At 44.3% G+C, this 24,108-nt stretch overlaps 2 protein-coding genes across 4 annotated transcripts in view; one reads left to right on the top strand and one right to left on the bottom strand.

The window, feature by feature from the left end:
- METTL9 (methyltransferase 9, His-X-His N1(pi)-histidine) overlaps positions 1-21,176 on the top strand; it is a 34,496-nt gene extending 13,320 nt beyond the window's left edge. Inside the window, exon 5 of the mRNA XM_083153219.1 lies at positions 20,479-21,176. Within this exon, the coding sequence (XP_083009345.1) occupies positions 20,479-20,681 (203 nt within the window). The 3' untranslated portion in view covers positions 20,682-21,176. The remainder of the gene's footprint in view (positions 1-20,478) is intronic.
- On the bottom strand, positions 1,247-12,580 carry IGSF6 (immunoglobulin superfamily member 6). Of its 3 annotated transcripts, none has more exons than XM_083153220.1 (6): positions 12,476-12,580; positions 6,072-6,407; positions 4,159-4,262; positions 3,391-3,450; positions 3,238-3,318; positions 1,247-1,472 (listed from the first exon to the last, which is right to left on the bottom strand). In XM_083153220.1, exons 1-6 carry the CDS (start codon positions 12,537-12,539, stop codon positions 1,431-1,433), a joined length of 687 nt encoding a protein of 228 aa, XP_083009346.1. In that variant the 5' UTR covers positions 12,540-12,580; the 3' UTR covers positions 1,247-1,430. The 3 variants fall into 3 exon arrangements, with proteins under 3 accessions (XP_083009346.1, XP_083009348.1, XP_083009347.1); XM_083153222.1 differs by having other exon boundaries at positions 6,072-6,465; positions 12,476-12,561; XM_083153221.1 differs by lacking the exon at positions 4,159-4,262 and having other exon boundaries at positions 6,079-6,407.
- Positions 21,177-24,108: the final 2,932 nt, after the last annotated feature.

Genomic DNA, 24,108 nt, shown 5'->3' with positions numbered 1-24,108 from the left:
TAAGTGACAAAATTACACTCATCATGTCGTCCGACATTGGCAGGTATTTTCTCTTTGACTGATTAGTAACTACATGTACTCCACCTAGAACAAGTTTAAATGGGGCTTCTTATAAGGACCCCTTCCAATAGCATTATCTGTATACTGATGTGTGTGTAAAGGTGAGAATCGGCACGCCGGAATGTGCACTGCCGCAGTCCTGCTAGTTGGCGGCAACAATGTTTTTGCATTAAAATCTACTAATATGAACTTAGGTATTCCTGGCTAGATCCAAGTCTAGTACCCCACTAGACTATGAACTATGTGTATGATACTGTAGGGTAAATTTACGACGTTGGAAGTTCTCATAAAGATGGGCTGTTGCCCATAGCAACCAATCACATTGAATTACCTTCTAGAAGGTGCTAAATAAGGGTATAAGGTGCACCAAACTAAGGTCGACATGCATTAGATCGACCACTGAAGGTCAACAGGGTCTTAGGTCAACATTGGGAAGGGCGACTGTCAAAAGGACGACACTGGGTTTTTTTTTGGGGGGGGGGGGGGTCCTGAATGTCGACATGGACACCAAAGAAGTGCACTGCGTCCCCTCGCATGCCTGGTTACACTCTCCATACTACCTTTTAACTGTCGACCTAATGCTTGTGTGGACCTAATGATCCTGTCGACCTAAAGCTATGTCTACCTTTTTCATGTAATGACCTAAGGCCTGTCAACCTTTTCACTGCCGACCTAGTGACTGTATACCCTAAATAAGTAAGTAGAATCTGATTGGTTGCGAAGGCAACATCCCATCTTCAATGGAACGCCTAAGTAAATGTATCCCCGTGTGTATATTTGCAAGCCAGGCATATCACATACTGGGGGTGTTGAGGTTTTGCGCACACAGTAGCAAATCTCCGCGGACATAGGGAAGGAACTTAACCTCCTTGACTTGTGGGCATGTCATGGGCGTAAGATTCTGAGTCATGGGTAGGGGCATGGGGGTAGCCTATGTCTGATGTATCCCTTACGCCTAGCATGGGACTAATGGTGACTGTTGTGGCACAGGTTTCCGTTAGCACATGCACAGACCCCAGCATTAGTTGATTGGATCCTACATTAGCATAAATGAGTAAATCTGGAATCTGCCGGCAAATAAAGCCACTTGGCGTGCGACTCCCAATCAGCCACTTGCTCAACATAAGTTTGAATTATGTTACATGTTCAAAACCGTTACACAAGAAAAGCAAAACAATGCTTTGTTCAGAAAATTATTTATTATCCCAAAAATAATTTAATAACTAGATATCTTAGTCCTAAAGCATTTTACTATCCCCTTTCACTATTCTCAGTCTTCCAAATAATGATGATAGCTCAGAACAATGCAGAACGTATTCCGTTCCAATGTTGTCCGGTAAGTTAGAATGCAGAAGCACTCATCAGGTGTCCTATGTGTTCTGGTAGATCGTGTCATCCTCTATGACCTGGTTCTATCGAGAAGTAATGGGAAAAATAGATTAAAAGCAATGTATTAAGTATTGATGTAGGACATGTCCATCTGATGCACAATATAAAGTAGTGCTTTCTTTAAAATCTACACATTTGAATAAAATCTATGTTTGGATTCACTTTATAAACTTGGGACCCAGAAACAGTGGAGTAGGACGCCATCACATATTAAGCTTTTGAGCTCCCCCTGTGGAGTGAGCGTCAAAGAAGGTGTTGGAGAAACAGAGAGCGAACAAGAAAGAGGGAGAGCGGGCTTCATGGAAAAAGAGGGATTGAGAGAAAGAGGTGTGAGGTAGGGTCTCAGAGAAAGGGGGAAGAGTAAGAGAGAGGTAGGGTTATGAGCAGGATTAAAAGTATGTTAGGGAGAGAGAGAAAGACGGGAGCAAGAGTGTCAGGGAGAGAATGGGGAAAAGACTGGGAGAGAGGAGGTGTCTGAGAGAACAAATTATAGTGTCGGGTAGAGAAAGGGTTTAAAGATGTAGTGCTACAGAGGGTGTCAGGGAGAGAATGAGAGACCGCACCAGGTAGAGATAAAGGATGAGCCTGTCAGAGAGAGGGAGGGAGGGAAGAGAGAAGAGAGATAGAAGAAAGACTAGAGCAGAGAGAGAGGGATAAAGAGTGATGTGAGAGATGGTTAAGAAATAGAGGGGGCAGGGGGAAGAGCGCAGAGGAAAGAGATAGGGGAGAGAGAGCAGGGGGAGAGAAAAAGAGGAGAGGTGGCAGGGGAGAGATGGTGAGAGAAAAGGGGACGGGGGAGAGAGGGAAAAAGAGGAAAGACTGGGTGGGCAGAGAGAAAAATAGAAGAGGGCAAGTGACAGGTGGGCGAGAGGGGGGCAAGGTGATTGGTGGGGAAGAGGAGAGGGGGCAGGTCTAATTCTCAGCAGCATTAGCAGGTCTATTGTAGTAATAATTGCTATATTCTAATTGGTGCCGTGTATCTGTGCTTTTTGTTCAGTGTTATTAAAGAAATTCAAGTAATTTCTAATGCTTGGCATACATTCTACAGTTAGCCTGGTATTGGCGGATCAGCCAGATAATTGACCGATCTCATATTATCCATCAGTTGTACTTCCCAAATCATTCAGCATGTCCGTCAATGCAATATGTTGGGAGTTGCTAGTCTGCCACAACTGGCATTGTATGCACTGCTACAGCCGACTGATGGAAATCTCCTGGGAGGAACGGGGGCAATATCTCCTATACAGAGGAGGAATCTAGATTTCCTGCGGCCATATACACTCTGAGATATCTCTGAGTGTATGGCCATAATATCCGCTGTCTTACAGGCTTTCAGATACAGTGTCTCTTCATCAGACAGGCTCTGTATGCCCAACATACAGCTAGGTACACCATTTTATAACCACGTTGCTAATTGGGTCGACAGCCAAGTGTTGCGGACCCAGCTTGACCCTCAAAGGGCCTCCTACGTGCCCTGGACATGCTATGTTGGATATCGCTTGGGGTTTTAAGGCTTCTATGGCATCAGAAGGTCAGTATCTAATGTATTAAAAGGCACATGAGATGCGACCTCCTGATCCTGAGCATTGCAGGAGTGTTAAAAGCAGTTTATTGGCTAATTCTCCTGTGCACACTCACCTGTACAATTGTTAGGCCACTCCACCAATAGCTGAATGGGTCATTGATTGTACAGGTGTCTACCCAGCTAAACACATAAATAGTGTACCTTTTTTTTTTTGTCTCTTTATTTATTTACAGTTTCTTATATAGCGCCGCAGAGTCGCTTACTTGTTTGTTTGCTTTCTGTTCATATCTATTGCGATATTCTTTTGCTATTGCGTGAAAAACACTTCTTGCTCTGTAGCTTCTCTGTGTGAGAGAAATAGTGTTATATTATTTCTTACCACTTTCTGGAACAGACTAGAACATTCCCCTACTTACATCTGTTGCGTCCCTGGGTCCTTGGTGGTTTTCTGTGAATCTACAGATTCTCCATTTTGACTAGAAAATAACATTTAAAGAATAGCGTTTATTGTGCATGCCACTTAGTATAACAAAGAACATGGTACAATTTCTTCCCAGCTCGTTGAATTAATGTAATTAAGTTCCTAGTTGTTTTCCGACCTTGTATAAAATCATCCCAACCAATCTGTATTTCACTCACATAGAAATTAGACAATGGAACCTGGTGTTTGGTTGCTATGGTTTTAATTGATATCTACAGTGTTGTAGTTATGTCACTTTATATTATATATGGCACTGGCATCTTATACCCCTTTTACATCGCAAGCACTGGGTCGCACCCTGGGATCTGGTCAATCCAGGAAGCGACCCAGATATTTGGTGCTCGCAGTGACCCTGCTTATTGCCAGGTCGCTGACGTCATCAGGGGGGTGGGGCAGAGCGGTCGTGTGTTAGGCGGGAGAGGAGACAGCACTGAGATGACGCTACTGCCTCCTCCATAGAAATGAACGGGCCTTGGGTCGTTCGACCCGGGTTACCCATTCAGACTGCCCAGCGACAATGGTCTGACCCGGGAATAACACTGCTTATATCCTGGGCTGGGATGCTGGACCCTGGATATTCAGCATGGCCCTTTCACACCGTCCCGGGATTTGACTCGGGTTATTTTTGCGGTGTGAAAGGTGTTTTATACAGCTCCTTGCAGGCTTACACATCCTAAATAACATGTATTAAGGGAAGACTCACCCTGAATGCATAATAAGAGAACACGGTGATGCTATATATAAAAAGCAATATACAAATAACTATTAAAGAAGCATTTGCTGCTGTGATCATTGCTTGAGGTGCATCTGCAAGAACAAAAGAGAGAGTGATTATTAAGCTTTGTTTTTGTCTACTCATCCCAAGCTCCTCCTTCCTGTAATCCCCAATATCTACCTCCCGCGCTTTGCCATTATTAGCTATATTTAACTTCTCTTCTTTCTTTACTAAATATGATAACATGACCTGGCCTGAAATGTTTTAATCATAAATGTTGTACTAGGAATGCCCCACCAGCTCAGTCTGTCATAATAATAATAATAATAATAATAATAATAATAATGATGATATTTATATAGCACTTTTCTCCCAATAGGACTCAAAGGGGCAGATGTATTAACCAGCGTTAAGTGCAAAAATGCACTTAACGCTGGTTAACTGGGGGGGATTACGTCTGTCCCTAATGTATTACTAGCGCACCTAACGTGCGCTAGTGACAGCCCGCCGAGTTACGCTCGGCGGGGCTGTCCCTGTAATCCCCCCCAGGGATTAATGGCCGGGGCGATGTATTAACAGCCTTCAAGGCGTTAATTCGCCCCGGCCGCTTCGCCAGCTCAGGGCTAGCGTTGTCCTATCCCCCACTATGGGGACAACGCTAGCCCTGCGTCTGGCTTGGGCTGCGCTGGGGATCTCGCGTGAACAGCGAGATCCCGCGCATGCCCAGTGCGGCCGGCCGGGGGACAGGAGATAGCGCATCAGTATTAACTGATGCGCTATCTCCAGAAAGGGACATCGCTGAAGGGGGGAGTTAACGCTCCCCCGCTTCGGCAGACAAGATGTTAATACATCTTGTCGATGTTCCTTCCTGCTTCGCCTCGCTATTGAGGCGAAGCAGGAAGTATCATAGCGGCGCGATAAGCGCTGCTATGATACATCTGCCCCAAAGTGCTTTACCATTGTCTTTACAGCTCGAAATACAAAACAAGCTTAACAGTAGATGTCAGTGAAATGCTTGAGTAAATAGGAACGTCTTTAGTCTATTTTTAAAGGATTCTACAGTGGGGGCTTCTCGCACTGTGCGAGGAAGAGAGTTCCACAGAGTTGGAGCAACAAAGTTGAAGCTCGACCCCCAGATGAATTTAGGGAGATTCTGGGTACTGTTAGTAGTCCTCCTTCAGTGGATCTTAGTCATCAGTGTTGGAAGCCCCGCCCACTGGATCCCACAATCCTATCCTTTCACACATTCCAGAGCAATCACCCCCAGATAGTGCAGCTGTGCGTAAAACCTTTCCTGTAGGAAACTGCATGATTCCGCCCCTTGTACTAGAAGGTAGGTACTGCTTTGAACATCAGATCATACGTCCCAACTATTGGGATTCTTATATCGGGCTCCTGCCGTGTGCTTCTGAAAAGGGGTGGTGGTCTTGGCAAAAGGGCCGTGGCTTTGCAGGAGCTACGCCCTTGTTGCCATCCCTATGGGAGCATTGCCAGCTCTGAGCTGTTGGCGTGCCACCAGTCCCTTTGTCTGCCTTGAATAGACTCTGTATGCATACACACCTCATCTATACATCGCTGCTCTGCTAACAAGAACAGCAGGTGACCAGGGTCTCCTAACTGCTCCACATCGCAGGACACTGCTGCCTGTAGGATGGGACAATTGGGAGGTATGATTAAATGTTGGCAAAGTACCCTTATTGCCACAGCCTTGGACATACTGTGTATGCACTGAGCGATTTTCAGGCCACCGATTTTTCACATCATCGCTGTCCATACACGCTGGGCAAAATCACCAAGTGTGTATGGACCTTTTTGTTTTCCCTCTGGGTTTGGGTGCATTGATTTCTTTTGGTGTCTAAATTAGAATTTGGAGATGCTTATAATTGTCCAAATAGTAATACCTCTCACTTGTAGTATGGATCCTGGTCCTGTAGTCTTTGCTGTGGCCAGATCAGACTCTAGGAATGCTATGCCACATATGTATATTCCGCTGTCCTGGACTGATAAGTTGGTAATGTGCAGAACCGTTTTATGTGGAGCATCATTGACCATTTGAAAGCGGTGATTGCTGGGCAGTTCTTCATGTGTAGAAGCAAGATATCGGAACCAATATATCTTTACAGGATTAAAGCAGCTTTCAGTTTTCTGGTACAGACATGATAAAGTCATGCTTTTCTGCAGCACGGATCCTTCATAATATGCATCCTGTTGCACAGTCACCTTGCAGCTTCTGACATCTAGTGGTCAAAACACACATTGCGCTATTCAGCCATGTAGCTCTTGTAAAGGGACCAACTGTATTAATATAGAAACATAGAATTTGGCAGCACATCAGAACCAAATAGCTCGCTCAGTCTGTGCCCTTTAGGGTATTAGGGATATGGTATTAGAGTTGGTTTAGGTCTTATTGTCATCTATATTCCAAAAATTATAACTGGCACATAATATTACTCTGAGCAGCTGCTTATATGGGAGTAGTCACTTCCCTACAATAACAAAGACAACAGGAAACGAGGCAGCCCTTACTAAAAATTATGATGCACAGGGCCCTGGAGGGCGGCAGTTCGCCCCTCACCCCCAGCGAACTGTGTAAAAAACTTGCGCCCTGGCGTCCCTGCAGTGCTGCTGGAGCGGTCAGGGGTGTCCGTGCCGCAGGGGTACCTGCGGCGCCGTCATGTGTATAAAGCTGTCTGCGGCCGGCGGGGTCCCTGTAGTGAATAGAAAATAACTAGCGCTATGCGCTATTCACTGCAATGACCCCGCCGGCCGCAGCCAGCTTTATACACATGACGGCGCCGCAGGAACCCCTGCGGCACGGACACCCCTGACCTCTCCAGCAGCACTGCAGGGATGCCGGGGCGCAAGTTTTTTTACACAGGTACCACCCCCCGGCACCGGGGCGCCCCCACCCCGACTCGCCTGGGGCGCTCAGGTGCCTTGCACCGGCCCTGATGATGCACATCAAGTGAATCCATAAAATAGCATTTTCAATAACCGCTAATAAAAGCAAAAGATATATCATAATTATATCATTTATATAAAGCTGCTAGTTTTGTCAGCGAAATGCGTTTGTTCAACCCTGGGCCTGTGCTACCCATCTTGGATGTTCATCTGACCACCGTGTCCCACAATTCAGAAGTCCTTTGCCACCTTTACCTGGAACTACAGCCGTACCACATGTGAGGTTTTGTTTGGTCCAATTAAAATCAGCCACCAGGATCTTCTCCTCCAGTGGCACACAGGAAATCAATTTGCTCTTGTGGACTCTGTCAACTTGGGACTACTGCTTTGGTGCAGGTTAAACTCTACCAATTGGGTCCATTATTTTGTTGCAAATGGTTCTGATATCTTTTTGCTTTCATATGCTTTTATGGTACTTGTGTACTATCACGGCGCCCATCGCATCGCAGACCATAAGGCATGCAATGCGATGAGATTTCCCTCGATGTCATACATTGTATAGCATTGTATATGGCATACAATGCGATGCGATTTTAAATTGTATATGCACCCTAATGGGGACTTACAATGTTAAATGCACCCCCACTATGAACGTGAACCTGAAGCGTGGCGAGCGGCGGCGGTTCGCGTCCTCCAACCTTTTCATACCCCCACTATCCACGTCGGCGTGGAGTTGATTTTATATAGTGTGGCGAGCCACCGAGCCCGTGGCGAGTGTACGCGTAATACGCGTGCGCTAGCCACACTATATAAAATAAACTCCACGCCGATGTGGATAGTGTGAAAAGGTCGGAGGACACGTACCGCCGCCCCTCGCGGCCTCGCTGCGCTCTCCACGCTTCGGGTTGGCGTTCATACTGGGGGTGGCGTGGGGGTGCATTTAACATTGTAAGCGCCCATTGGGATGCTTATAAGCACCCATTAGGGTGCTTATACAATTTAAGATCGTATAGGGGGCTTAAATCGCATCGCTGTGCATCGGGTGTATGGCATGCGATGCGATTAAAAATCGTGCTACTTAATATTGGGGGCCCCGTGATAATACACAAGTACTACTTTTATTATCTATTATTAAAAATACTATTTTATGAATTCACTTGGCGTGCATTATACTTTTTAGTGAGCGCTGCCCCTTTTCCTGTTGTCATAATATCAAATTCCTATTGTTTTCATTCATATTACAGTTCTCTAGCTGTAGATAATTAAAACAAAACAAAATATTTAGGACTCGAAGAAAAAAGGTAACCAAATATTAATTGAGGCCATGCAGCACGCTCAATTAGGACCCAAGTAAGATTTAATTAGCTACATGAGTCTTTTTATGGCCAAATAATTATTGCAAGTTTAGTGAATAATTTAGTGTACTGGGAAAATTTACTAAGCATTGTATTAGCCTCTGCTAATGTGGTAGATATTCAATTGTACACTGATAAACTGTTCTACTTTTCTAGACAAGTGGTGCAATTTACTAAGCATTGCTTTTGCTGTCTATTGGAAAGAAAACAGTATTTTCCTGTAATTCTCAATCCGCTATGAAAATATATCTGACACTATTCTACCGCAAATCTGTTGACAATTCCTTGTCAACCTGCGGCATATTTCGAGCACTGTACAGATCACTTCCCTTCTCCAGTGATAAACTGCATCGGGCCTCTGAGCCTAGACTTGTGTTAATAAACATTGCTGGGTCCCCTCTATTTTTCAGCAACCAACATTAGGCTGAACTGTCCAGGGCAGCTGACATTATAGTAGAGTGACACCCAGCATGGGGTGTCCCCAACATAATGGCTGCGATATGTTCACTGATTAACCTAGGGCTAGAGTCATCCCTGAGTCTTGGCAAAACATAAAAACAATGCTACTGCTCCTCCAGGAACCTCATCGCGATTGAGAGGTCACTAGGGGACAATTTACATAGGATTTAATGGGGCCACGCTGATTGGTCAGTGTGAGCTGACCAATCGGACCCAATATAATGTGAATTCCATTCATGTTGTGTGTATTAAATTGGTAAGCGACTGTTGTATTATTTCTTTTTATTTATTTATTTTTTTTTTTTTTTTTTTTTTCATTTATTAAAACATTAAACAGACAAGATCAGTTGTACAGGTGCCAGCAGCCATTTATGCCGTCACTTGTGGTTTGAAAGATATTTCATACAATTGCACAAGGAAAACACAGCAGCTTAGAGAATGATAATGAAGTAACACCAGACTTCAGACAAATGCAGACTTTGATTCTTCTATTTGTCTGTCACTTGTGGTTTGACAAGTACCATCAAGCACAGGCAGGCTTGCTGGGACCTGTAGTGCAAAATTTTAATTTCATTCATGCTATTCTTAAGGGCCCCTTAAGGTGGCCATACACACGCAGATTTATCTTCAGATCTGGCTGGTTGGAATAAAAACCTGGTTATGGATGAGAGCAAATGACAGTTGACCATTTGCTTGGAAATGCTGGAAAACTGACAAACTGTCACTCATCCATAACCATGTATTTCTTCCAACCAGCCAGATCTGCAGATAAATCTTACTAGTGTATGGGCACCTTTACACTTGTGAGATTTTGTCAGATTTGACCCAATTCAGATGGATTAAGCCAATTAATCTGACAAAATCTGATGCGCCTGTCTGACAAAATCTGATGTGTAGGACCCATTGCAATATCCAGTGCACATTGGGTCTAACCAAGAGATTGATCCTCCTGCACATAGGATACATCTCAATTCAATCCGGTCCAACTTGTTGGACAACAAGTTAGACATGTGTAAGGGGGCCTTTACTTCTACACCCAAAGCCCCAAGGTGGTGCAGGGGAGAACCCTGGATGTTCTTTCCAGGACTTGTTGTCCTTAGTTAAAGGGGACCCCACTTTCCTAGGTATTCCAGCCAGTCAAGGACTGGTTGCAGTTCTGGCAGGGGGTCCCACACTGTGTGTCCCTCTGCTATAGTTGGTTAAGTCAAGTGCTGGTTATTGTAGAATACAGGGGAAACCACATTCTTTTCAATATCAGCCTAGGCTCAGTTTGGGGTTGGTCATTTAATTTTTCACATCAATGTCTGCACAGGTCTAACTCAGCAGTGCCGATCCCCACATCTACTCACTTGCCACCAGCAACTGGGGTTTCTGTCTGATTTTAATGGTATTTTTTTTTTATTTTTATTAAAGATACTTGGGTATATATTTCAATTGATGTGGACACGGCTCTCTTGCCGAAAGGGTATCGACCTCTTCACTGCTAGCTGTTTTTTTTTTCCGATAAGTTGGAATGTTTTGACCTGCTGAAAACCAGGTGGATTGGTGGAATAGCTAAAAAAAAAAACACAGAATGTTACAGCGCTGTGCTTAATATTTTTTAGTATTTATTAAGAAGAGTTTTTATACATATAAAATAAACAATGTGGCCAACATTGGGACAAACAAGTCTTACACACATAGATTAGTAAACTTCCCCGCTTGATAGCACTTTCTTAGTAATGTCAATGTTAATTAATTAGTAGCAGCATGCAATAAGGTGGATTCCTTTGTTAAACTAGTTAGTAGAAGTTCAATGAATAAGGTTCCCATATTATGTGCACAATGTATGGTTAATACTTAAGTGATCGTCCGGATAGAACAACAGGGATCCTGCATGCAGTCCCCAGCGACCTCTCCGACCGCTAGTTCACTTCTGGCCGCCGTCTTTTCTGAGATGGGAATCTCTGGTTCTGTCAGTTGGCAGCTCAAGTCCCCAATCCTCTACGCGTTTCTCCGCCTCTATGCTTGTTCAGCGGCTTCCTCAGGAGTGAACTATCTCATCTCAGAAAAGACCGCGGCCAGAAGTGAACTAGCGGTCGGAGAGGTCGCTTGGGAACTGCACGCAGGATCCCTGTTCTATCCGGATGTTCACTTAAGTATTAACCATACATTGTGCACATAATATGGGAAACCTTATTCATTGAACGTCTACTAACCGGTTTAACAAAGGAATCCACCTTATTGCATGCTGCTACTAATTAATTAACATTGACATTACTAAGAAAGTGCTATCAAGCGGGGAAGTTTACTAATCTATGTGTGTAAGATTTATTTGTCCCAATGTTGGCCACATTGTTTATTTTATATGTATAAAAATTCTTTATAAATACTAAAAAAATAATAAGCACAGCGCTGTAACATTCTGTGTTTTTTATTTATTTTTTGCTAATCCATTATTGAGGGTTTGGTAACCCCCATTAGGTAACAGCTGCAGTGCTTGATATCATATAATCCCCACTCAATATCCACTTTTTTTTGTGGTGGAATAGCTGCTAATCCACCTGCATTTGACGGAAACACAGCCAAAGCCGAAAGGTTTTGGCCACGTTTCCGGCAATCTCATCTGACATGAAAATGTCTGATTGAGGCAGGGAGTATGGTGCCAGGTGAGCAGCAGCAACTTATACGGCACCATCCTTCAATCCACTGCCACCCACACCCTCCTACTGCCCCCTCCTGGACTCATCCCGGCCCCATCCCGCCTCCCACAAAGCTCCTGCCGCCTCCTACTGCTCCGCTCAGCCGGTCCCCGCACCAGCTGGGTGAGCATCAATCAGCGGCCAAATCAGACATCTGGATTTGGCCACTGCATTAAATAGACCATGTCGGATCCATTCCGTCAAAATAATTTTGGAATGGATCCGACATCAGTTGAATATACCCTTTAGTAAATTATGGGCTTTGTTTTACTTGTAGTTCTAAAGACCGGTAAACCAATGTTCTTTTGTTTTGTAAAGCTCAATGTTCTTGGTGGATTCCCATTAGCTTTGCCTTTAGTAAATCAGTGGACTGCAAACCGAGGAGAAATCTGTTGCTTAGTAAATATACCCGTATCTGTCAGGTCCCATTCATTATTTTTTACTTGAAACAGTAGTTCCACCTACCCTAATCTCAATCTCCATTAATCTCCTATTAAATCAATTTCCAACCTACTCCTCATTTAGGGGGAAATTTACTAAGATGGGAGTGCTATTTCACATGGACTGTTGCTATGGGCAACCAATCAGATACTATCCATTATTTTCTAGAAGTAAATATCTAAATAAGTAGATTCTGATTGGTTGCCCATCGCAACATCCCATGTGAAATGGAAATTCCATCTTATTAAATTTCCTCCTTCGTGTCATATTCTATAGTTTACACTTCGATATCATAAAAATTAAAGCAAAAAACAAGCGTTATTGTTTTTGCACTGCATTTGGACAGACTGCCTACATACACTGGCAACTTATGGTTCTAACTGCAAATTATTTTACTGCTAAATAATCCGAGGCCCACTAATGACTTTAATCAGCAGAATCAGAATAATTATGGAATGTATGACTTACGGTAACGATGAAGTATGAGGATGGAAATGAAAACAAGAAACCGCCGTAAGCCTGGTGTAACCATGTCTTGTCTATCTTGGCTGCTGAGTTAATGAGGGAACTAAATCTGGGGAACAGCTAGTTTCAGACTTGGTGCAGCTTGTCTATCTGTTGGGACACTTCCTGGTGACATTATTATGTTTTCATATCCCACATCCTGTAGCATTAAAGCTGCTATTAAACTGTAGCCTCACAGGGCACTTCATTTCCCTTTTTATATATAACATTTACTTTATAATCTGTTTAGTCAACCTGTGTTTCTGGCTGATGTGGAAATGCAAGATCCTGGGAGGGCATATGGGACTTGTAGTTCTGCAAATACTGGAGAGTCGCAGATGGCTCAACTATGTTTCACAGATGGGGTTTATGTTTACATGGTATATGTTTTATCTTATGGATGTATGGAATATCATAAATGCAAATTATCCATACTTGCCTGCATGTAAACACTCCAGGAGAAGCTCAGAGAGGAAAGGCAGCTAGGTACGTCAGGGGATGAGCCTGGACATCCATGTCATTAGGCCCTGACCCCACCACTAGCATTCCCTTAGTGGAAGGAGTGGGGCACATTGCCATAAAAATGGTCCCATTTATTTTATCAATATATTTTCATCTAGCCTGCTTAGTAATGGTGAAAGAGGGGGGGACTGGACTGCACACCATATTTTTAAACATAATGTGAGGTGCTATGAAGTTAAGGCTTCTAGTACCATACAGGAAAAAAAGAGAACAATACTGATGCACACCCTAGGTGCTAAGAGCACTGATTACTCTAAGTTTATCAAAATATTTTTTTTTTCTGTATATAATTCTTCTGTACATATTTTTGTATATATGTAATTTTTCACAGTATTTGTGTATATTTTGTGGTTTGGGCGAGAGTGGTGCCGACCAGGTTGGCGTGTGTGTATGTATATATATGTATATATATATATGTGTGTGTGTGTGTGTGTGTGTGTGTGTGTGTGTGTGTGTGTGTGTGTGTGTATATATATATATATATATATATATATATATATATATATATATATATATATATATATATATATATATATATATATATATATATATATATATATATATATATATATATATATATATATATATATATATTCACCTTCTTTAGACAGGTTAAATATTGTGTTCCGGGTCTGTGGACCGCATTAAGCATGCAGTGGAACGCATGCGCTTCCATTCAGTGAATCCACAGTCAGCTCCTCCTAGACGCGGCAAACAGCCTGGCGACTAGGTGGAACGCACATGTCACTTCCGCCCTGGCCAGTGGAACGCAAGAAGCGCTTCTGGCCGGTGACGCGATTTTCAGTTGTTTTAGATGTGTTGTGATAGATGCGCAATTAATTAATGTGTACCATAGGTACGAACAGCTGCATCCTGATATTTATAAGTTTGCAGGCACATTAGAAATAATGATTTTGGAGAGGAGTGAGTTGCGGACAGGCAGTGATTTCACTTCCGGTCCAGGGGTATATAGGCTGACCCGGTGAGGCAGTACAGTTGTATACCTCCCCATGGATGTTTGCCCACTGTTGTACTATTCCTGATGATGGTCTTGTGTAGACCAAAACGTGTCGTTACTTCGGATGGCATGTCACTTTGATGCAAATAAAAATAGTACTTTGATTACCTAGACCTTGGTGAGTGCCCATTTTACTTCCACTATACTTTGATCTTCATTCATCTTGTGGAGCACCCCCCTGTTTATTTGGATTCGATACGAGTGCGGATTCCTTGGAAGAAAAAAAAATATATATATATCTATATCCAGTGTCCGTGAGTCTTCGAAACACTGCCATTTGCTGCCAAACCTCTTTCTCACACATGCACAAACACGGGAGACACACTAGCTAACAATGCTTTTGCTTTGAGCAGGCTTACTAATGACCTCATAATTAGTGTATTATTTATTAACAGTTCCTTATATAGCACACACATACTCCGCAGCGCTTTACAGACAATAGTTGAACACTCACATCAGTCCCTGTCCCAGTGGAGCTTACAATCTATGTTCCCTACCACATGTACATGCAAACACAGACATTCTAGGGTTAATTTTGTTGGGAGCCTACCAGTATATTTTTGGAATGTGAGAGGAAACCAGAGTACCCAGGGGAAACCCACGCAAGTACGGGGAGAATATACAAACTCCACACAGTTAAAACAGTTTATACCATCCGTTCTGCCCCGAATCACCGTGAACCCTTTTAAAACAGTGGGGTCAACAAGATGAAACAGGGTTTTTTTAAATTTTTTCTTTCACTTTAATGCCCCCGCAATAGACACCACTGTAGACTTCTAAATGTAAACTTAAATCTAAGAATCCTGAAGGTTATAATACATTAAGGGCAGTATTCAACGTGAAATATTCTCCGTGCATGGCAAGAGATTTTTTCTCTCGCCATGCACTCGCCCTGTTCCGGAGGGCTCGCTGCCTCTCCTGCTCCCACTATTCAATGTGGTTAAGACTCGCCGCCACTCGCGGCGAGTCTTAACCCCTGCAGCGGACGAGCGTCCGCGGCAGTGAGGTGGCAGGGAGCCGGGGGACGGTGGCAGTCAGGGAGATTAAAGTCTCCCTGGCTGCCCCAGAACATATGTGGAGGGGAGGTGGGCTCCCCGGGACCCAGGCAGCACAAGCTGCCCCCCCCCCCCATAGCCAGCGGGGGACCCAGTATTCACTGCACCCGATCGTGCATATGTAATGATCGGATGCAGTGAATATATGAATATCTAATGAGCGGCTCGAGTGCTCCGGCCCTCTGCTGGCTGCTCTGTGTAAAAAAAAAAATTTTTTTTTTTTAAATAAAATATATATTCGGTACTTGTTTCCTAGCACGGCCACACCGATTTACATCGGGGTGGTCGTGTCGGAAAAATCGGGTCGATCGCATCGCATGCGATTTGGTCGCATGCGATGCGATTGACGCGACCGACCGATTTTGGACCCGATTTTTTTCATTGAATGAAATGTAAATCGGGTCCCTGGGACCCGATTTTACATTGGATTCAATGTAAAATATTCCCAACCCCCCCCCCCCAAATTTAACGGCGTAAACCACCACCCCACGATAGACGCCAACCCGAAGCGTGGCGAGCCCGCGAGGGGCGGCGGTGCGCGTCCTCCGACCTTTTCATTCCCCTACTATCCACGTCGGCGTGGAGTTGAGAATAGAATAGTGTGGCGAGCGCAGCGAGCCACCGAGCCCGAAGCGTGGCGAGCGGACGCGTATACCTGTGAAGTTATACGCGTCCCCTCGCGGGGCTCGCCACGCTTCGGGCTCGGTGGCTCGCTGCGCTCGCCACACTATTCTATTCTCAACTCCACGCCGACGTGGATAGTAGGGGAATGAAAAGGTCGTAGGACGCGCACCGCCGCCCCTCGCGGGCTCGCTGCGCTCGCCACGCTTCGGGTTGGCGTCTATCGTGGGGTGACGACGGGGACATCTATAATGTGAAATGGGTCATATTGGCCCATTTCACATTTTTCACATTTTATCACGATTTCAATGTTAAAAAATATTTTAACATTGAAGCCTATGTAAAAATCGGGGGCATCGCGTCGGGACCAATGTTAATGGTCCCGACCGACGCGATGCCCCCGATATTTTACCTTTCCCAACACGATTTCAATGTTAAAATATTTTTTAACATTGAAGTCTATGGAAATATCGGGGGCATCGCGTCGGTCGCGTCGGGACCAATGTTAATGGTCCCGACCGACGCGATGCCCCCGATTTTGTGTCCTAGCCGGCAAAATGGACCTGATTTCAAAGGAAATCGGGTCCATCGTATGGATCGTGTACCTTAACTTAAAGGTACACGATCTTTACGATTGTGGCCGTGCTAGGAAACAAGTACCATATATTCATGTGCTATAAGCACATGAATAAAAATAACATGCCCCTTCACAGAAATAAAATCCTGATTTTTTTTTACACCAAAATAAAAATAAAAAATCTTTTAGTTTAAAAGTTCACATTCCAGTTCTCCATGAAGAGATGGAGAATTGCTACACGGAGAGACACGGCGAAAATCACTTAAAAAGACGGCGAAAATATCACATTGAATAGGGTGGTTCACTTTTGGAGAGCAAAATGCTCCTTCCAACGCGAAAACAGCACAAACTCGCCATAAAACAAGGCAAATTTTTCTCATTGAATACTGGCCTAAGTCTTACGGTAATTGACAGTGACCGCAGAAATCGCATCTTAGAAGTCATATAGCAAAGCATATAGGATATTAGTATATAAAGCTGTCAATCTGGAGCCTCTGCAGTCTATGGACACTGATGTTGCACATTGAGAACACGATCTCACCAGTTACATAAGCCTGTGCTGTTTAACTACTGCAAGATAGAGAAGCACAGCGCTACTGTTTTTTTTATTAGACCAGACACCATGCTAGACAGATTTAAAGGATATATTATCTTCTTAATATTACACCCCACCCACTATATTAATTAGCTGTCAAACATACTACTTTGATAAGCATTTTAAGTAAAATTACTTTTGACTGTTTCTGTTTTCTTTTATTTTTGATAAGAAGTTTAGCATCTGTGTACTTCCCTTTTTATTGGCTTCCCCATTCCAGAATGGTGCAAGTTCCCTGAAAAGTATTTAATACGTAATATGTCACCAGCATAGCTGAATTTACCACAGATGTGTGCAATTGTTATATGTGGGGAACCACACTATTAGTTGCATTAACCTGGGGAAATTTGGATAAAAACCAATCTACCGTGCGCTTATAAGCAGCTCTGGGTGCCGTACTGATTAAATGAAGAACCACTTCAAAAACATACAATACCAAACACAAGAACAATCAGAATAGCTCCCTGGGCGCTGGATGTAAGTTCCTCTCTCCTTTTTCCAGGGGAATGTGGACCCAAAAAAAGAGAGACGAAGAAAACACAATAGTGTGATATTGTAACTTAATCATCAAATTCTATTTTCAATAAAATTTGTGCCTCGTACCAATCCAATATGTCTACTCAGATTAGCAGACATGTAAGCTCAAACGGAGGGACTTAGTGCGTCACCAAACGATCTTTCACTTCCCGTCTTCTTTAAGTGGATCACTCAAAAAAAGGGGATAGGAAAACACAATAGTGCAGATACCCTTTTTTATTTTTAAAAGCATAAAATTATAACAACCAGATTCTGAATCAAAGGACTCTTACCATGTGGTTTTGTCCACAAGAAATGTAGACAAAATAGCGTAAGTGTGTAAAACCAAACAGGCGTCCCCGGGTGCTGGTCCACAATGGGGGTCCTTCAGAAACGTCCTCTGCCTTCCCAAACCGACCGGTTTCGATACTGGATGTATCTTTCTTGTCTGGAAATAGGCCTAGCCATCCTCACAAGGATTATGGGCACTGCACACTTACCTTCCACACCTTGAGAAAGATACATCCAGTATCGAAACCGGTCGGTTTGGGAAGGCAGAGCTTAGTATAGCTTGATGTTGCGTCCTATCAGTGCAGCTGTATCACTCTCAGCTGATATACAGCCTTCATACTTTGTGTGTGTGTGTGTGTGGGGGGGGGGGGGGTGGGGGGGGAAGGGGTCTCGGGTGCTAACCATTATTACTGGGGGATTTACAGAAAGAGCAGTATGTAACCAGCAGCCACAACATAACTTACCAATGTCACTGCTCTTAGGGTTGCATAATACTTGTAACCAATAGGAGTAAGCTACAGTTGCATGTAAGGGGTGTGGTATGGAGGTCTGACAGTCGGGACAAATGCAAAGAAGCCCCTTGCGGGCTCGCCACAGGTTCTATTCTCCCTCTATGTGGGTCCTGGACCCCTATGAGAGAGAATAGCCTTTGTAGGTTGGAACCCAACAGTCAAGTTTTTAACAATTGGGATTCCGACATCCGTCTACTAACCGACTGTCGGGAGGTCATCCGGCTCCTCATGTGAGTTATACCTGATCCGATAGGCAGGATGCAATTTGTTATAGCCACCTGTATTAAGGCTTAGTGTTTGCATGGTTCATGCTTTCTGTAAACAGAACAGGACTTGCTGACAAAAAAAGAAAAACGTAGTCCGGGCAGCGAGATTGGCTCGTGTCTCCTGGCCTTAATGTAACCGATACATAGAATGTGACGGCAGATGAGAACCACTTGGCTCTAGTCTGCCCACGTTCATACACACACTAGGGTTATTTTTGTCTGAGTACGTAGAGGAAACTCCCAGCCACAGGGAAGATTTGCAAACTCAACACTCTTTGGGCCATGGTGGGAGTTGAACCCATGACCGCAGGGCGGTGAGGCAGTAATGCCAATCTGATTATACCATCCATACTGCATGTGCAGGCCCCTTATACACTTCCTAGGGCAGTGATGGCTAACCTTGACACTCCAGCTGTTGTTGAAGTACTTATTCCAGCATGCTCTGCTACAGTTTTACTATTTGACCATGCTAAAACTGGTGCAGGGCATGCTGGGATGTGTAGTTGCACAACAGCTGGAGTATTAAAGTTAGCCATCAATGTCCTAGGGGTACTTTATTACAGCTCCAAAAACTCTGCAAGTTGTGTAACAAGCTTTATTTGTATGTTTGCTGCGGTCACAGACAGACTGTGTGTGTGTGTATTGCTACTATCCGGCCTGCCTGCAGTTATTATTATTTATATTTTTAACCTTATCAGCATTGATATTATCGTCATCAGAACATTTCGTAATAGGAGGCGGTTCATCACATGTCTGGATATATTTTGATAATGTTCCCCTTTTTCCTTCAAAACTGATGATCTGGTCATTGTTCCTCAGTTTGCTGCTACTTGATTTGCTGAAGCAATAATAAAGGTTATTTTATCATGAGGTATATCCACTTAAAGTGTGATCCATTCTGGGACTGGGTGAGTGACGGGAGTCGGGATGGTGCCGTCGAAACTGCCGTCTTGTCGGAAAAATGGCAGTGTCCAAATTTGAGAAGGACACTGTCAGATTGAGGTAGGGAGAAGGGCGTCAGGTGGAGACCAGATGAGCTGCTGCTCACCCGACGCCCTTCTCCCTGCCTCAATCTGACAGTGTCCTTCTCAAATTTGGACACTGCCGTTTTTCCGACAAGACGGCAGTTTCGACGGCAATTAAATATATATCCAAGTATTTTATCCTATCTACTTTTCTAACTCTGTGTTGGTGTAGATGCCTTTCTCTGCTCTGTATTGCCCCATTTCTTATTATAAAGGCATCACACAATATAAATGTAGCCTTTTCAGTACATTCTATAGGCAGACTCCTCGTTGTGGGCCAGATGTACACTTGAAAAGTGATAACATGGAGAGTAATAAACCACCAGCCAATAAGCTCCTAACTCTCATTATTTAAACCGAAAAGTGATAACATGGAGAGTAATAAACCACCAGCCAATAAGCTCCTAACTCTCATTATTTAAACCCAGCCTGTAACATGGCAGCTGATTGGCTGTTGGTTTATCACTCTCCATTTTATCACTTTTCAAGGTTAGTACATCTGGTCCTGTAAATGGTCTCTTCTAAACAAGTTGTTCTAAATTTTACGTAGAATTTCCGGTTTAGGCATTAATATAGTGGCATGCACACAACTGATGGGGGTGACATATCTATACAGTATCACTGTCTAATTCACCACACAGGTTACTAAATTAGACCAGATCAGTGCTGTTGGAAACTGACAGCAGCCTCCAGGTAGATAGTAGTGCACCAGCTGCATTCACCATCATCCCGGATAGTGATCCAATCACCATGACCTATATTATCAACAGTCATGTGTTAGGCAGTAGCCTACGATACTTTACCCATCACCAATATGGCAGAATGTGTGGTCAGCATAAGTGTAATAAAAGTTGCATCATCCCCTGATGCTAGGCTTCCTGATGAATGTTAATAGTGTTTATTTTCATGCCTTCCAACATGTGCGTCCATTCTTCTCATCAACCTTTCTTCATTCCTGTCCTCTTACAGGAGGCAAGTGGGAGAAACCAGCAGAAGTTATGGAAGTAAACGGAACCATTTGGGAGGAACAAGTAAACAGCCTGGCTGCCGTCTTCCAGGACGCCGGGTTTGTTGTGGAGGCCTGCACCAGACTCCCCTATTTATGTGAAGGAGATATGTACAATGACTATTATGTTTTGGATGACGCTGTCTTCGTTCTGCGGCCGATGTAGTCTTAACAAATTTGCATGGGAAATGAAATGAGCATCGTTGTTCCTCTTGGACCAGAAATATGAAGAATAGTTTCCCTAGGTAAATAAATAACCCTTCAAGGCCAAAATCTTATTGTATTTCCTACAGGATCTTGTTTATATTACATATATATATAAATATATATATGTGAGTGTGTGTGCGTGCGTGTTTGTATATATACAGAATCTCCAATAGGAATCTTTTTTAATTAACTCAACTGTGCTACCTTTTTCCAGCAAGTGGACATATTTTTTATGTGACAGAACTACAGTTTGCTGCATAAATACAACGTTGTTATACAGTGTCCCGTGCGAGAATTGTCTGTTTAATAAAAAAAAAATACCAACTCTTGCAATAAAATGTATAATAATGTCAAAACCATTGGGAGACGCCAGAATCTTCCATCAAACTGTTTTTATTTGCCACCAAAAAGCACATTTTTTAACCATGTCAATAAAGGGTCAAAATAATACAAAGTTTCCTTTATTGATTCTGTTTCGTCAGTTAGAAATAATAAGGTAATTGTGACATCAGACTGTGAAGCTGGGTACATACTAGGTGATATATTGACTGTTTAGTCTAATAGGCGATATATATGGTGAGCCAGTCAGTGGGCGTCTATACCCGATATGTCTGTGAATGACATATCACATGCCCAATATATCTGCAGGCCTATCGGTCTATCTGACTGTGTGTACGGATGCCCAATATATCTGCAGGCCTATCTGTCTATCTGACGAAGAGTTTCTGTTTCACCCACTTGAGAATCCAGGTGGACCGGCGAGGGGGTTAAACGGTGGGATCTTAAGCACTGGAATGTAAGGGGTACATTCCCAGAAAGCAGAGGACAGCAGGCCGGTGTCCGTTGGCGTGCAGCTGTCTGCCGCAGCGTGGAGTGTGGCACATGGCTGACCCGCCACCTCAGCTCCCCCCTCCTCAGGACTGTCACTGTCTGGATGTGGCGGTGCCGGCAGGTCAGATGCGGTGGCGGTATGACGTCAAAATGTTAATGATGGGCGGGGCAACGCAGAATGACAGGCGGTCAGGACTGGAGGCAGCGGACTTAGGATCGATATCTGAACAAAATCGTCCCACAAGGCCATGGGCCCTTCCGGCATTTGCCAGAACTGCCAGATGGCCAGTCTGGCCCTGGGTGGCAGGCTTGGGGATGTTTGCGGCAGCTCGGGAGGACTCAGGCGCCTGAACTCCTGAGCTGCACCGAACATCCCCAAGCCTGCCACCTTAGTCACTGCTGTAAAGTGATTGGTGTCTGGGGAAGCGGCAGGGGTCTGTGGAGCACCAGCGTACGATCCCCGGAGCGGAGGCGATTCGGAGGGGGGGCCCTAGAGGTGGTGCGTCAGTGGTGCACAGCTGGAGGCACCACTGGTGCGCACCTACTGCAGCATAGTGGTATGCCCGGAAATTTTGCAAGGACTGAAATGCCAACTTTGTGTATCCTTAAATGATACCATTGGATGCACTAATGAAACTTGCAACCACCCTATGATAAGAATCTTGGTTGCCATGGGCAACTTCTCCACTGCCACACTTCTTCACTGCTTAATAAATTTACCTCTGAGTTTACAACCAGTTCTACTACACACCTGTAACATTCCCATAACGCGTACATCAGACCATGCATCTCTGTATGTCTAAGTAACCTGCTCCTACTCACCACCCAGGTACTCCCAATACATCTCTCATTAGCTGCTGCAACCGTGTGTACACACTATGGGACACGTACGCTGTGACACTAGTTAGTTACTAATGCTGGGTACACATTACACTAAGTCAGGTGTCTTCAACCTTTAAGACCGAGTGGGCCACATAAAAAAATTCAACGAAGTCCGAGGGCCACTAAGTTATACTGAGGTGTTTTAACTATTAAAACTATTTAAAAATGCAGCCAGCTCCCCTCACTCCCAACTCCATGTTCAGCAAAACATTTCTAAATGCAGCCAGCTCACCTCACACCCCCCACCAAAACATTTCTAAATGCAGTCAGCCAGCTCACCTCACCCCCATCCCCACGTTCAACAAACCATTTCTAAATTCAGCCAGCTCACCCTCTCCTGAGGCACCTGCCTTAGTGTCCCTTGCAGAGGGCTGCTGCTGCTGGCGGCGGTGTCTGTCTTTGCTGTCTTAACAGCTAAGGAGCAGGCAGGGACAGGTGCAGTGCGCGGATGGCGGCGGTTGTCACTCCAGTCTCCCGGCTGTCTGAAAGGGCGCGGGCGGGACGTGTGTGCGGCATCAGGAAGTAGACAATGTGCATGTCCGTGCACAGTCCCGCCCGCTCCAGCCTCAACCTCACCCAGCAGCATCTTCCGCCGCATCCCACTGCTAAGAGGACAGCGCGGAAGGATTTTTTTTTTTTCATTCAGCACGCCAATCATTTTAATAATGCTATTCACTGGCGGGCCAGGAAAAACAAGTCAGCGGGCCACTCGTGGCCCGCGGGCCATGGGTTGAAGACCCCTGCACTAAGTGCTCCATGAATGATATTGTTTACGATGTTCCTTGAACTCCCCGGAGCTCCAGGACCAAAGATATCTTCTGTGAAAACAAAAAACAGCTGGGTACACGTTACACGATATCGTCCATAAACGATTTAGTGAGCGGAAAGAGCTACAAGAGCATCAGATTAGGCCCTCAGTATGTTTACCAATGGTACTGATATCCAATTATCTCAGCCATTGTAGTGCAGGGGAGAGCGCCCAGACCCAGGAAATGCCTTCCAACATCGGAGTGAATGCCCATCTGCCAAGATTGTGTGTACATGCTGGAATAATGTTAATGAAGGATAGAACAATCGTTTTCTGTCATTCATTAGCAAAATACAGGACACTAGTGATCTCTTCCGGTTTGATGTGCAGCATTGTTAGAAGTAGGAGCGCGCATATTGGGCTGATATCACTGCAGTGTGTACCCAGCTTTATGCTAGGAAAGGGTGAGCACCTTCAGATTCAAATAAGGAAGATCACACACCTACAAACACCATACCAACTTATTATATAACTCAGACAGTGGCTGAACCTAGCTATTGTCATGTACTGTATATCATGTGGTTCAAGATTTAAACTATTTCCTGTACACGTTTACAATATCGACATTCCGAATATCAACTTTTACATATTGTAAACATATACAGTGCCGACAATGACAGAATGTGGACATTTTTCCCACTATGCCACTGATGTGAAGGGGGTTCGGGGCCTTGCAGTCTTTGTCACTTCCCTCACTTTCTATCCTGCCTCCCCTAAGAGGCATTGCAGTGACAATGGCAGGGGCAGATTTTGCTACTGGGCACACAAAGTTTTAGTAAAGGGGTGGGGGCTTAGTGGAGAGGTGGGGCCCGAGGTAAACGTGTACCGAAAAACTCCACAGAATGATACTGAGCGCTGATTGTCT

Source organism: Crinia signifera, chromosome 7 (genome assembly GCF_055691185.1).
Source record: "Crinia signifera chromosome 7, ASM5569118v1, whole genome shotgun sequence".
NCBI lineage: Eukaryota > Metazoa > Chordata > Amphibia > Anura > Myobatrachidae > Crinia > Crinia signifera.
This window is presented reverse-complemented; position numbering and strand designations above follow the sequence as displayed.

Bases quoted from the DNA above. Each gene is read 5' to 3' on its own strand.
- IGSF6 (XM_083153220.1), bottom strand. From the start codon at position 12,539: ATGGTTACACCAGGCTTACGGCGGTTTCTTGTTTTCATTTCCATCCTC. The intron at 6,408-12,475 runs GTAAGTCATACA...TTTGACCACTAG, and splicing joins CCTCATACTTCATCGTTACC to ATGTCAGAAGCTGCAAGGTG. The intron at 3,451-4,158 runs GTGAGTCTTCCC...GTTATTTTCTAG, and splicing joins TCTCTTATTATGCATTCAGG to TCAAAATGGAGAATCTGTAG.